This window comes from Orcinus orca, chromosome 6 (assembly GCF_937001465.1).
Source record: "Orcinus orca chromosome 6, mOrcOrc1.1, whole genome shotgun sequence".
NCBI lineage: Eukaryota > Metazoa > Chordata > Mammalia > Artiodactyla > Delphinidae > Orcinus > Orcinus orca.
Window position 1 is genome coordinate 65,204,930 of NC_064564.1, and position 15,450 is coordinate 65,220,379.

General features: G+C 41.4%; 2 protein-coding genes across 10 annotated transcripts in view; one reads left to right on the forward strand and one right to left on the reverse strand.

Annotated features, from left to right (window-relative positions):
- CD274 (CD274 molecule) overlaps positions 1 to 11,907 on the reverse strand; it is a 34,735-nt gene extending 22,828 nt beyond the window's left edge. Inside the window, exon 1 of one of the 2 annotated variants that reach the window (XM_049711331.1) lies at positions 11,850 to 11,907. The gene's annotated coding sequence lies outside the window, so the exon portion shown is untranslated. Of the gene's footprint in view, positions 1 to 8,868; positions 9,041 to 11,849 lie in introns of those variants that run through there. The other variant, XM_049711330.1, reaches the window with a different exon arrangement.
- PLGRKT (plasminogen receptor with a C-terminal lysine) overlaps positions 1 to 15,450 on the forward strand; it is a 62,242-nt gene that overhangs the window by 240 nt on the left and 46,552 nt on the right. The window contains exons 2-5 of one of the 8 annotated variants that reach the window (XM_049711336.1): positions 11,268 to 11,489; positions 12,583 to 12,710; positions 14,275 to 14,379; positions 14,582 to 14,668. In XM_049711336.1, coding sequence (XP_049567293.1) covers positions 11,371 to 11,489; positions 12,583 to 12,710; positions 14,275 to 14,379; positions 14,582 to 14,619 — 390 coding nt within the window. In that variant the 5' untranslated portion in view covers positions 11,268 to 11,370 and the 3' untranslated portion in view covers positions 14,620 to 14,668. The other 7 variants (XM_004279109.4, XM_033404389.1, XM_033404392.2 and 4 more) reach the window with 7 other exon arrangements.

The window sequence follows — 15,450 nt, forward strand, 5'->3', positions numbered from 1 at the left end:
CACATTCTTAGAATATCACATATTTTTATTTATTTTTATTTTTTATTTTTGATGTTGGGGGTAGGAGTTTATTAATTTATTTATTTTTGCTGTGTTGGGTCTCCGTTTCTGTGCGAGGGCTTTCTCTAGTTGTGGCAAGCGGGGGCCACTCTTCATAGAGGTGCGCGGGCCTCTCACTATCGCGGCCTCTCTTGTTGCGGAGCATAGGCTCCAGACGCGCAGGCTCAGAGTTGTGGCTCACGGGCCTAGTTGCTCCGCGGCATGCGGGATCCTCCCAGACCAGGGCTCGAACCCGTGTCCCCTGCATTAGCAGGCAGACTCCCAACCACTGCGCCACCAGGGAAGCCCACATATTTTTATTTTTTAACTTGGAAAAATACAGAAGATACTGCCTTTACAATCTAGTGGGGAGTGTGAAATTCTCTTTAGCCTCAATAAAATTGTAATAGACTTGGAGATTAGCTCAAATCTCTTTTTGAGGCCACATGGTGAAATAGAGCCGCGTTTTCTCAACTTTATTCCCTGTGATATTTTCTATTTAACCAGTTTCATGTTTCTAAAAATGACACTCAAGACCCAGGACATAGATTTCAAGACCTGCTAGTGGGGTCATGACCATCACGTGGGGAAAAGCTGGCTCTAGAGCCACCTACCACTAACTAGCTGAGTTTTCCTGAGCAAGTAATTTACTGAGTAGGCAGGAATAAGTGATATCCTCTTAGATGGTCTCTATGATGCATGAATAATTTTTAAAACTGGGGGCGGGATGTTTAATTGCTTGTTTATTTGTTTTACCAAAGCAATGTTCAAGGTCTACATAATGATCAGCAGGCAAGGCAGGAGGTGAACGGAATTTGCCTTTCTCTGAAGTTGTTGATGGGAATGGAAGGTATTTACTCAGCTTTCTCCTCAGTGATTTACATATTACTAATCTGAGGATTTGTGATTTTGTTCATCTCACCCACCTGTTTCCATTCATTTTCCTATACTGTTTATCAAGTTTCTTAATGAAGCCATTCATTTTCCTATACTGTTTATCAAGTTTCTTAATGTTTTTATATCGTCTGGAGACAGAAAAACAGGATGTGTTTAGAAAAAAAGAGATTTTATCACTTCAAAAAAGTATATGAAAATCTAACAGCCAGGGGGGCATCAGTCCCAAAACCTTGTTCGTGTTTTGTGATTTGGGTGAAGTGGATGGAGGAGTGCTGAGATATGGGACGAGCAGTGGGAAGCCAGAGCTATAGAACTAGACACCTGATCATCTCCAGTATCGCCATGTCCCATTCACACCCCTCTTAATCTGTTCATTTTTAGAGGTTAAAAACTCATCATTGCTGATGTGCTATTTCTCAGAGTGTTTCTGAGGGTCACTTGCATCACAGTTGACTTGGGATAGGTGTTTAAATACAGATTCCCCGTCTCTGCCACAGACCTGTTAAATCCAATTCTCCTGGGGGTGGTCCTGGGAGTCTACATTTCGAAACCATCCCCACATGAGTCATGTGCACACTGAGGTTTTTTAAATTGATGATATAATGTTTAAGGGAAAAAACTGAACGAAGAGTTCTTTGCAAGTACAGTTATAACTCTCCTTCCTCCAACTAATTTGGTTTAATTGGTATCAACACCATTCTTCACTCTACCTCTGCCTGTTCTACTTTCACTTTTGCCCCTAAAACAAGAGAGATGATCTTTGTTTGTCCTGACCTTAGAGAGAGAGATTCCAGGCTCTTACAAGTGGGTCTGAAGTGATACTAGCAATTTCCTGGTGAAGGAGCAATTTCCAGTATACTTTCTTGATCATCAAGAACAGGACATAATAAAGATACTTAAACAAACAAAAAGATATTAACAAACTGCTTTGTTTTCATTGAATATGTAGAAATGCATTTTATTATTATATATAAAGACAACATCCAGATTTTCCCCCATGTTCTAGTTTTGATTGTGTAGGGTTGTAAACCACTGCCGTATGTTATGCCCATTTCTCTCTCTCTGTCCCCATCCACCAACTCTCACCTTCTGTTGCCTCCACCTTTGCCATCCACCCCCATAGACTGGTGCCAAACAGATTTCATGGAGCAGAACACTTTGCTCTGGTTATACAATACAACTGTTTAAAATACAGGAGCAATTAACATGTGTGGATGGCCAAGTGGTAGCAGCTTTCATCACTTGACACCCATGCTCAGATGCTTCTCTTAACAAGGGCTGTATTTGTCTCTTATTTCCTGTCCTGAGCTGGAGGAGAGCTGGTCAGGTGAAGAGCTCTTGGCTACAAAGGGCAGCTCCCACACTGTGGGTTCTTTAAAACAAAGATGAGGCCTCCAGCAATGTCCCTTGTCCTCAAGGAATTCATAAACCCAGACATAGATAATTATGACCCAGGTAAATGCTGTGGGAAGTTGGGAACACTCTATGGTAAATAATTTAATTCCAAGGAATCTCAATAAATGAACTGAAGACTGCTAAAAATAGAATTTACAATTGGGAGATACCCTTTCAGAGAATACTGGGAAATATTTTATAGATTTAATATCTTAGAACTAAGTAACCTAAGTGAATGTTGTACAAATGAAACAGTTCCCTTGTGAGTCATTTTACTTGGTTCGAGAACATGATTTAGTTCAAACGTGTCTGTAGAATTGCCTCCAGGAGTATTATTTTATACTCATTCTTGGTTTTAAACTAAGAACAATATGACTTCTAAGAGTCTAAAAGTCTTCAGAATCTCTACTTGAAAGGGAAAAACTGATTTTTGTTTTCTGGTATAAGTAGTTATTCAAAGGCCAATTATAGTCACATCCAGGTTACTGGATCTAGAACCTAATTAATCTGCCATTCATGATAATAGATTCGTCATAAAAGAATGAGATATAGTTTTTTCTTTTCCCCACCCTATCCTGAAAGGACAGCAAGGCCTTTCTGTTTCTGGAGAGAGAGAGAGAGAGAGAGAGAGAGATTCCAAACATAAACTAATAAATTTCAGATACTGGAGAGTCCTATTAGAAACAAAAAAAGAAAGAAAAAGAGGTGGGACAATATGATAGAATACGTAGATGTGAGGCTCCTTTAGTGTGGTGGCGAGGGAAGTCTTCTCTAAGAGGCGATATTTGAGAAACAAATTATGAAGACAAACATGAAATGATTTGCAGGAAGAACATTCCTGGTAGAGGGGTCAACAGATGCAAAAACCAAGGCTTTTGCAACAGATGCAAAAACTTGGCAAGTTTTAGGGATTGAACAAATGTCATTGTGGCTGGAGTACAGAGTGAAAGAAGGGGTGGTGATCAGATCAGATCATGGTTTTGAGGACCAAGGGAAGAGGGCTGGATTCTAATTGCAATGGAAAGCTGCTGGATAATTTAAAGCAGTAGGGTTACCTGATTGGTGCTCCAAAAACATCACTCTAGCTGTGGTCTGAAGCATGGAGTATAGAGGGGCTAGCATGGAAGCTGGGAGTCCTTTAGGAGCTATTGCTGTAGAGTACATTCAAAATATAATTTGGAAGCAGAACTAACAGAACTTGTTGAAGGATATTAGTACTAATAGAGAAAAGGGAATCAAGGATGATAGATATGATGTAATACGCTATTTCAGGGTAGGATACTACAGCCAGAATTACAGGCTTTCACAATATTTTAGACTTAGAGCTCACAATGTGAGCTCTTTAAGGATATCTAAAAATGAAACACAAACTCTCCCATTAAATTATCACTGGAAACTGGTTGTAACCCATCAAGAGACTCATAACTTATTAAGAAGAAATTATTGATACAATCCTTTGTAGAAATGGAAAGTTGGTGGCAGTATGCTGGAAGTGGTCCAAGGCCTTGGTCCTGCTTATGGGATTTAATCAGGGTACAACATGACTGGTCTAGGTCATTTGCTATCATAAGCTGAAGAAATTCACTGGGAACACTGTGCCAGAGATGAGAGGAAAAGGCTCTGAGTTATGGTTAGAGCATTCCTTTGACAAGTATGCAGAGGGAAAGCCTCAGAGGCTGAGAAATGTCATCAGCTAAGGCAATAGCATTAAGGTGTGTGTTTGTGTGTACTCTAGGCATGAGTTGGTTTACTTCTTACAGAATATGGCAAAGTGGAGAGTAAGGGGAAAGCATAGGTTTCATCCGCGCTTGTGCATGAACAAGCCAAGTAGAAACATGAATTATAGACTAGAGTAATAGACATTTTACAACCCCAAGCAAAGGCCCCCGACCCAGAATCTCTTGCTAATTTTGTGTTAATCAGAGCTGACATAGCAAAAGAGAAGACCATAGCAGCATTTTAAGAGTAAGATAGGATAGTGACACACTGACCTCAAACACTGAGGTAGACTTGGAAAGTCAGAAGCAACATAGGCATACTTCTACCTCTTGAAGTCCAACTCTCTCAAGGCAAGGCCCCAGGGGGTGAAGATAAGCAGTTTCCCCAAACCCAGTGAGGCCTGGCCTAGGTGTGAATTGGACAAGGTGGTTCTAGTTTGCAGCTGATATATTGTAGGGTTGATATCAAGCAAAATCATGGGGTATCCATTATTCTGTATGTCACAGACTCCAACAGTTATGAAGATAACCCTCATTTGCTTGGTTTTGATAAAGGGGATAATTAATGCCTGCTGTAACCACAAAAAAATTAACCCAGTGAACTCATCATTTTTCGTGTGTTCTTGGAGATCCTAAGAGGAAGATGGGGAGTTGGCATGGGGAAGAATAAAGTCTAACATTGACATGCTTGTTCCCACGTTTGCTTAGAAGAAGTTTAATGGACACTGTCAGGCCAAGCTTTGCAGCACTTCCAGGGATTCTTGCCACAGAAGGAAGAGAAAAAGAATGAAGAATGAACTCTGGGTATGGTTTTTTGATGTCCCTGGATGGCCCAAACAGATGTTGTGTCCCTCTTGTGAAGAGCTGCAAAAGAGAGAATATATAATAAGGTAGATAATTTTATTCATCAGAGTTCAGGGACTGTTTTCAACTTAAATTGAAATGCTACCTGGGATTCCAGGTAGGAGACCAGGCTGAATTTCTCAGAGGTGCAGGAGGCTGAGAGTCACTGGCTAGGAACAGGGCTATGTGAATGGCATGGGCTGTAGGTGAAGGAACTTATCAGGGGTTTAGTCTAGTGATATGGAAACCTCATGGTTGAGAAGAAGGAAAAATATAAGCAGCTACTGTAAGTGGAAAAAATATTTGGAAAGAGAGAAATATCTAGGGAAGATTTTAGGCGTTTCCTGTTAAATATGCTGTGCAGATCATTTGCAGGGACTGCTTAAGAAAGCTTATGTATTATTCTTAAGTGCTTCAGCTGTCAGTTGATGTTTTCTTAGATTGCTGTTACATGCTTGTACTGAACCATGTGAAGCTTCAGTTTTATTTAGGCTACACTCTGAAATACAATCGCCCACTGCTCAAAAAAGCTTTCCTTGACTTGGCTGCCTCCTTAAATTACTATCATTTCTGATTACTCCATTTCAATGGCAAACCTCAACAAACTATATCATCACTTTTTCAACTATCAAGTTAACAAAACAAAATGCAATAATTATAATAAAGATTATAAATATAGCATTTTTATAAAATATATAGCATTTTTTGTCAGACACCATGTCTTGATGATTTACCTACATTAGCTAGTTTACATTTTACAACAATTCTATGAAGAAGATACTATTATCGCCCCTATTTTATTTTTTAATTAATTAATTTATTTATTTACGGCTGCGTTGGGTCTTCATTGCTGCATGTGGGTTTTCTCTAGTTGCGGCAAGCGGGGGCTACTCTTTGTTGTGGTGTGTGGGCTTCTCATTGCGGTGGCTTCTCTTGTTGAGGAGCACGGGCTCTAGGCACATGGGCTTCAGTAATTCTGGCGTGTGAGCCCAGTAGTTGTGGCTCGCGGGCTCTAGAGTGCAGGCTCAGTAGTTGTGGTGCTTGGGCTTCATTGCCCCAAGGCATGTGGGATCTTCCCAGACCACGGATCAAACCCGTGTCCCCGCATTGGCAGGAGGATTCTTAACCACTGCACCACCAGGGAAGTCCCTATCACCCCTATTTTAGACATGGGGATACCAAGGCACAAAACTGAAGTAACGTGTCTGAGCTTATATAACTAGGAAGTGGTACAGCTGAGATTCAAACCCAGGTACTGTGGCTTTAGTGTCTATGCCCTTAACCACCATATAAGTGTATCCTTGTTCACTGCTGGTGGCATCATGTATTTGTTCAACCTCAAAAAATTAAACATAGAGTTACCATTTAACCCAGCTAATTCTACTCCTATGTATATAACCAAGATAATTGAAAACATAGGTACAAAAAGTTGTACATGAATGTACATAGCAGCACTATTCATAATAGCAAAAAAGTAGGAACAATCCAAATGTTCATCAGTTTTGAATGGATAAACAAAATGTGGTATATCTATACAATGAAATATTACTCAGTCATTAAAAGGAATGAAGTACTGACACATGTTACAACTTGGATGAACCCTGAAAACCTTATGCTACGTGAAAGAAGCCATATACAAAAGGCCATATGTTGTATGATTCTATTTATATAAAATGTCTAGAATACGCAAATCTATCGAGACAGAAAGCAGACTAACAGTTGCCAGGGGCTGGTGGGGGAAGGGGGACAATGGGGAGTGGCTGCTAAAGGGTATGGGGTTTCTTTTTGGGGTGATGAAAATGTTATGGAATTAGGTAGGGGTGATAGTTGAACAACATTTTGAATATACTAAAAGCCACTAAACTGTACTCTTTTAAACGGAAAATTTTATGATATGTGAATTGTATCTCAATATAAAATTTTCTAGGTAGGGAGAAAACAAGATTTGAGTCCACTGCTGCCATTATATTACAGTGCCATATGGTGTCACTTGAGGAATGGACAAAGTCCAGAGAAGGCTGTCCAAAGCTCAGTGATGCTCTGCTGGTTCAGATTGCGCCCAGGCTACAGTATGCCCCATGAATGAAGTCTAAAGTTAAAATTCAGACTGTGTTCCAGAGTATGCGCAACACAATTCCAGAATAGCTTAATACTGAAGACTTCTATCATTATCCCCACACATGCTCTTCTTCATAGACTGAAGTTCTTGGCTAAACCTGTTTCCCATTTTAATGAAGAAATTCACACTCCTTTCAAAAGCATCCCTTTAAAAGGGAATACCTCTAAGCACATCTTGAACTTTCAAAAACTTTTAAAAAATTTATTACTCTATAAACTTTTATTTATTATTCTAATTCTATATTCTATATTCTAATTCTATATATTCTATATAGAATTCTATATATATATAGAATATATATATATTAGAATTCTATAGAATTCTAATTCTATATATTCTATATAGAAGAATATATTCTATATTCTAATTCTATATATCTATTCTATATTCTTTTTTAAATTCTGGGGCTTCCCTGGTGGTCCAGTGGCTAAGAATCCATGCTCGCAATGCAGGGGGCCCAAGTTCCATCCCTGATCAGGGAACTAGATCCCACATGCCACAACGAAGATCATGCATGCCGTCACTAAGACCTGATGCAGCCAAATAAATAAACAAATAAATATTTTTAAAAAATAAAAAATAAATTAAAAAAATAAATTCTCATTGGAGTATAGTTGATCTACAGTTTTGTGCCAGCTTCAGGTACACAGCAAAGTGAGTCAGCTACACACATACACATATCCACTCTTCCTTAGATTCCCCTCCCATATAGGCCACCAAAGAGCACTGAATAGAGTTCCTTGTGCCACCCAGTAGGTCCTCATCAGTTATCCATTCCATAGTAATGTGTACACGTCAATCCCAATCCCCCAATTAAAAACTTTGTTTTCTTAAAAAACTACTTTATGGATATACAGGGAAATATTGAGTAATTTTACTGTCGTGAGGTAGGGGACTTTAAATGAGTTGAGAACTTTATGGATTTTACATCAATTCTTTCTATAATATGTATACTATTTAATCCAGTATTTCCAATCAAAATATTAAAAAGCTATACATATATGAGGCGATCATCATGATGTTATTTTTTTTAGGGTCTGGGAAGCCATCTAATTCTTTTTTTAAAATTTTTTATTTTATATTGGAGCATAGTTGATTAACAATGATACTACTGACAGTAGCAAAAAAAAATCAGAAATATCCAATGATGGAAATTGTATACATACTTGCTGAAAATCTTACATATGTTAAATGGTATATATGAATTCCATTTAACAACATGAAAATCCTTATGCTATAATGCAAAATGATTTTTAAAAGTACCTATTTGTATGTGTGTATAAAGCATATATACATACATTCACAAATTCATACAATTAGAAATAATGCACACACCAGTTAGTTATATGTCATTTGATATTGAAATAATTTTCCTTTAATCTTCTCACCCCACAGTCTACAAAATGTGTTCAATATCTATACCAAGATTTCTCTCAATTCCCAGAGTAGATATTCTCATAGTCACTTTTTTCACTTATATTTTAAAATACATACAAGAGTATTTATAATGTATGTGTATAAAGTGTATCCATTGGGTTTCCATCAGGAATCAGAATTCTACTCAGTTGGTCTGACTAAAGAGATCTTAGGTGCTAATTAAAGGAGTGGGGGTAGGGTTAAGAGAACCATCTAGCTCCCAACCACCAAGTTGGGGTGAAGAACCATCAGGTTGAGAGTATAACAGCAGCGGGAAACCCATAGCATCTCTAGGCTGAAGAGCAAGGGAGGAGAGCATTTCCAGAGCTCTGTGAGCTGGAGCCACAGAGGAGGGGCCACGGGTCAAGAGCTGAAGTTGTGGAGAGACACAACCACTGCCAGATCCTCAAACAGAGAAAGAATGGATAAAATATACCCTACCTCTCTTTTCTCCTGCCTCCTGTCTCCTGTGGATGCCTCCAAAGTCCCAACCCAAATGGAAGCCAGCTGAGAAGAGCCCAGGTGCTGTTTTCCAAAGAGGTCAGCTGCTGGGGTATAGAATAGGGCAAGGAAGGGGGGAAAATGGATATGAGGGGAGGCAAATAGAAGACCGGGATAGTCTACCTGTTTTGCCACCCAGTATTTATTCTTTCCCTTTGCTCAGATGGAGAGAAACGCATCCCCTAAACATGAGAATCACAGAGTCCTACCAAGTACTATATTGCTTTGAGGTGACGGCAATACTCTGACCTAGAAACTAAATTATAATGTTTGTCTCCATCAGTATTCTTCATCCAAGGAAAGAGGGAAAGGAAGGGCAGGGAAGAAATAATCAATTAACGTTTTATATACAGAGCTACAGTAGTCCCTGTCTCTATAGCTTGTTGCTAGGCTAAAATTGATAATCATAATTTCCTACTTCATTCACTTTTGTTTCCCTTGCTCTATACATTATCTTAGTAGATTAGGATTTTTTACCTGGTATGGTGATACAACACTTTAATTCCTGTATGGTCTGAAATTTAAGTGCTCCTGACTTTATCAGGTTACTGTAGTTATCTAATGATCATTATTATTGCACATGGGAGTATTAACATATGCTCAGTGAATCTTTGGGAGTCATGCACATTTCCCCTTGCCCCCATTGTATAGCTGCAACCCAATTTCCTCTTGGTAATTAGGATCAGTTATTCCAATTCCATCATGATGAGGAACCAAACTGATCAGGGGGCAGTTTCAGCTTCCAATTCAATGGAGCTATGGCTGGGTCCTCTAGTGGAAACATTTCTTCCTTTTGAACTAGTACTTCAAAGTATGATAAACCCAAGGTTGTAGAAATGGTGTGCTGGATATTTTCATTTGTCCGGAACCTCTACAGACTGTATGGACCTGGCTCCCCTATCTTCTGGCTTTCTTGTGGATCCAGCCAATGGAAGATTTCAGCAGGATTTCCGAGCATGGAAGGACAGAAGGATGTATCTTTCTTTTCCACCCTATCCCCACTTGGAGCTGAGGTGCTAGCAGTGGCTACAACTATAGGATCTTACCCTCCTGGGCCAAAGGTCAGCATCGACTGCTTTCCTCTCCTGAACAACATAGCTCCTGTTGGTAGCCCTCTTATACAGCCACAGCTATGGCTCTCGCCTGGTTTTAGTAACTGCTCCCTTACCTTTGTCCCTTCAGACCTAGAGTTAGTAACAGGATCCCACTGTTGCTGGTTACTACTGTTTATTTAATGCTAACTGTGTGCCAGACATGGTGCTAAGTGCCTGAATATATTATCTCATTTAGTCTTCACAATCCAGTAAATTAGATGGCTTTAGTCCTATTGTAGAGATGATAAAAGTAAGTTTTGGAGAGGATGAAGAGTGACAGTGATGGAGCTGGAAATCAAATCAAATATAGGTGTGCTTATGCTAGAGTCCAAGCACTCAAATGCTATCATACCAATTGTTATCCCCTCTTAAAGAGTCAAAGTTCCATGTGGCTTTGCTTCTATGGTGCCCCAGTCACTCTGGCAACAGGTCGGTGTGGTGTTCGCTCACATACAGAGCCTGGGGAAGGTTAGATCCCTTCTCCACAGGTGTGATGGTCAGCCAGGGCTAAGGGCAGTGACCTTCCTCATTGACCTTCCTCAAGGCCAGAGCCTGGTGAAGTCCATGGTATTCTTCCAAGCCATTTAATAACAAAGAACAGAATGCCAACAGTTCCTCAAGTATTCTCTCAATGAAGCTGGGTGAGAGGCTTGACTTACTCAAGATAGAAATTACTAGTGGGGTGAGAAGAAATGAATCTCTCAGAACAGAAGGGGAGAAAGATAGCTCTGTCAAAAAAAAAAAGAAATTTGATTTGGTAACTCTGGTCAAGTCTGCTCTTTTTCGTTTCCTGTCTTAATCTTTTTGCCACTTTAATGGTGGCAGCTCAACAGATGGAGTAGGCTGAGGCTCTAACAAATTAAATAAACTATGTCTGTGCTGAGATTCAAATGGGGAAAAAAGTCCACGCTCAACATAAACCTATTCTATAAGAAGAAAAGCCCTTACATATGTTTATAACTGTGGATTATGCTTAAGTGACAACCGCTCACGAGACACATTCTCTTCTAGAAACAGAGCCTACAAGTGGTGGTTGACATCGTATGTGAACAACTGTGAGACGGCTCATTAAGCTCTATGGAGGTTTTAGCTCTGCGAGGGAGCATGGATTGCTCAGGCTCCTCGTGGGTAACTGACAAACCTCACTGAGGACTTTAGGTGAGATTTCCATTATGCTTCTTCTGCCTCCCCTCAAAATTTGAGTCGCTGGATTTTGAATTTGCCTTTTTAACCTGCCCCTTCCAGGCGCCAGGCGGGAAAGAAAACACCAGGCCTCCTCGGTCAGGCAAGCGGGCCCTTTAAGGAAGACGAGACCTGCGCTGATAGGCTGAGGCTCGGAATCCCTGCCATGGCTAGCCAATCCCAAAGCTCTGCGGGGCGAGACCCGGTCCGTGCGGCGGTCTGGGACTCCGGCCTGGAGGCCTCTGCTTTGATCAGTGTCCCCGCACTTCCACTGCCCACTGCCCAGTGAGTGAGCGCCGGCCGTGCGTGCCAGGCCGGCCGCAGGCTGCTGGGGAGGGCGGGTCCGCGGGGCTGCGTCTGCGTCTGCCGGCGCCGAGCTCAGGGCCTTGGGCTTGCCGGGCCGCGCTGGGTGCCCTCTCCTTGTGAGTGCCCTTGGCTTTCCCGCTCCTAGTATCGCCAACCTCGTTTCGGAGGAACCGCTTCTAGTGCTAAAGACTCCAGACCTCTCCCATACCATTGTAATTAAGTTGGGGGAAGTAGGCAGAGCGTTATCAACGGAAATCAGCATACCACTGCAGGAATTCCCAAGTTACTGTGATTGGGTCCAGGATGAGCGGGTGGAGTTATAAATTACAGAAAACCTACCAGAAGCTGTGAGTTCTCGGCTGGAATTTGCAGGGGAAATGGGCTAGTTGGAATGGAACCCAAAGACTTATTGAAAATGATTGTAATTATGCAACCAGTCAGAAATGTAGGTAGTTAATGTGTCATTCGATCAGGAAATGAGTCAGCGCAGAAACTTGGATGACAGAGGTTATGGGTCATGGAATTATCCTTTTCTTTTCTTTTTAAAGTAAAATCAAATCCTGGCTCCTAGATGCAACCTGAGAAGGGCTGCCTGGAACTTGCGGTCCCAACACTTCTTCCTCAGAAATACCCATGCCTGTTGTAATCTGTAGCACAGTTGAGGCAGGGTTGGAGCATTAAAGAGTCCTTTCTAAGGTCTCAGGAGTAACTGAAGGAAAAACGAAGGCAGAAAGGACCCAAATCAGCATTCTTAGCCCTCTGACACACGCTGGTATCAAAGTTTTAAGTAGCAAGGCGTTTGTCACCAATGACAAAGTGTTAGCATTTTTGAAAGACTCACCTTATACAATTTGGTGAATTCAAAGTTACTCCTATTGCAAGGTCACTCCTGTTTATTTTCTGATATATATTTTGTGAGTGGGAGAGTGAAAGCTGAGAGTATTGTGGATACCCTAAGGAACCTCCCAGACTTTGGAAAATGGCTTTCTTAGGGTGGGAAAAGAAGGAGAAGAAGGTTGAAAATACCGAATTCCAGGGCACAGTTCACAAGGTGTGGTGCACTCATTTTCAGGTGTGGTCTCCTTTGGGAACCAAGGGAAAGCTCTTCTTCCTGCTTGGCTTCTACCTTTAACCCGTGGGAATATCCCCTGATACATCGAAACTACAATCCAGACCCAAGAGAGCAAGGACAAGAAAAAGGTAAGCCTAAGTCCTAACTTTCCACATGGTTTCTCTTCCCTGGATCACTGACACGAGGATTGTCACTCCGCTTCAGGGGAGAGTCCACCCCCTTATAAATAGGAGCACTCTAAGGGACATAACTCTGACATACAGGGTGTGTGTGTGTGTGTGTGTGTGTGTGTGTGTGTGTGTGTGTGTGTGTGTAAATGGGATTAGAGGACAGCTGTTTTCTTTATAAATGTTTGCTGCATATGTAAAAATTCAATGATCTACTCCTACACGCAAAAGAAAAATAAGGAATGGCAACTGCCTGAGCTACACTTTCTCTTGTGTCACTCATGCTTTCTGCACATTTGTGGGAAAGAGACACCTTGGTGACTGCCAAAATGGATAATATATTGCTTCTGCCTTCAGGCAAGTTCTGCTCTGCCGTTGGAGACAATGGACTTGGGGCTGTCAAATCTGGAGACAGCAGAGAACTTCTGCTAGATCTGCCCACCCTTACTGGGTGACTCTGCCTCTGGTCACTCACAGGATGGAGGAGGGCAGCGGCTGAGGGGTGGGGTGGGTAGGGAAATCTCATGACCTCCCAGGCCTGTTCAGGACTCTGCCTCTCCTCCTCTGGCTCAGCCTCCTGTGCCTAGCATTGAAGCTGACTCTGGCTCAGAGACCCCTATAAATCCAGGGTGCATCTCTGGCCAAAATACAGGGAAGCCAGTGAAGTCTGGCTTGTAGTATACACTCACTTGGAGCCCCATTAGCAGGGATAACCCATTGCGTCTGGCATGAAATATCCTCCCTGTCCCATCATCTTCTCACCAGTTAGCTAGATCCCAAGATTTTCTGCTGAGGCTATGGAAAATAGGAACTCTGTCTGAGCTTCCCACAGAATATTGTGAATTCTGGGCAGAAAGCATTAGGAATGGCCACTCTGACCTGATGTTCACAAAGTGCTCAACAGCCTACCAAAGAGAATCAGCAACATCGCTGAAGCGGGTAGAGTAGTCATAACTTCCCTGAGTTCTGCAGTCTTCTGAAGGTAGAATCAACAACTAACTGAGGTCTTCTGTACCTACCCAATTGACTTAAGAACAAAAATTGGAGTTCTGGACCATCTAGAATTGCCAGCCCACTTAAGAACTTCTTAAGTAAGATAAATAAGATAGATGATAACCATGTATTCATTTAAAATTTGTGTTTCCCAGAACATTTAAGTATCCTTAGGTTTTCCCCCTTTTGAGAACTTCAGTAGTAGCTTAAGAAGAAAAAAGTGAGGCTAGAGGAGGATGGCCAAGGGATGTTAGCAGTGGGTGGATGGAAAGAGCAAGTGGGTAGGAGAGGGGTAGGGATTATAGGAAGAGTATTGATATAGTAACCTTGAGATACCTAAAACGTCCTAAAATACAAATGCAAGGAGCACAGAGAAATCGGTGTTCAAGTTGTACAGTGCATCTTCTAAATCACTCCTCCTCAAAAGCAAAGGTTCTGTCATCCAGCTGTACAGAAGGTAAGAGGGTGGATGGTATTCACCCTGCCCCTCCTAAAAATGAGAGCGTTTTTTTTTTGTTTGTTTGTTTTTAAGTGCTCAGTTCTTCAAGATATACAGTGGGAAGAAAAATCAGGAAACATGAAGCTATAGAGCAGGAAAAGATTTTGGAAATCATCCAGTTCAATCAGCTGTTCTTATGTAAGTAAATGATGGCCAGACTGGTTAAGTTTGTCCAAGATCAGACAGCTAGTTAGGAGCAAAGACTAGTGTCCATACTGTGTTCCCAGGTCAGAAAATTTTCTTTTTTTACTTTGTCTTAAGCTCATGGTAGCCTGAAAACAGAGCATATGAGGATGCATGTAGAATATATTGTTTTAAACTTTGCTTTTTTACATTTTAGGTCAAGATGGGGTTTATATTTTCAAAATCTATGAATGAGAACATGAAAAGCCAGCAGGAGTTCATGCTTATGAATGCCCGACTTCAGGTACATTTTAATTTTTTTAATTTAAAAAAAAAATTTTATTTATTTTTGGCAGCATTGGGCCTTCGTTGCTGCACGTGGGCTTTCTCTAGTTGCAGAGAGCGGGGGCTAGTCTTCACTGCAGACCATGGGCTCTAGGAACATGGGCTTTAGTAGCTGTGGCATGTGGGCTCAGTAGTTGTGGTTCACGGGCTCTAGAGTGCAGGCTCAGTAGCTGTGGCACGTGGGTTTAGTTGCTCCGTGGCATGTGGGATATTCCCAGACCAGGGCTTGTACCTGAGTTCCCTGCATTGGCAGGGGGTTTCTTAACCACCGAGGGAAGTCCTTCAGATACATTTTTAGATAATTAAGCTTTTATGTTGTTACGGTGGTTAAAGTTTCTGTCACATGTGCTCCAGCACTATGTTCTCCTTAACCTCCCAAAAGGTAAAATGCCCTCGGTGCTCTACCCTCAAAGCCAAGATGAAGTAGACTACTAATTATCTGGTGAATGGGCTTGTTTAAATCTCTAATCTAGATATCTAATGTAAAAATTTCCATACTGCAGGAAGAGATAACTGCTTAGAGTGTATGGTAGAATAATGCCCCTCCCCACCCTGCCAAAAAGACATCTGCATCCTAATCCCTGTGAATATGTTACCTTACATGGCAAAAGGGATTTTACAATGTGATTAAGCTGAGGAGTTTGAATTGGGGGAGACCCTGGATTATCCTGGTTTATCTGGATGGGCCCAGTGTAATCATAAGGGTCCTTATAAGGGAAAGAGGGAGGCAAGAGGGTCAGA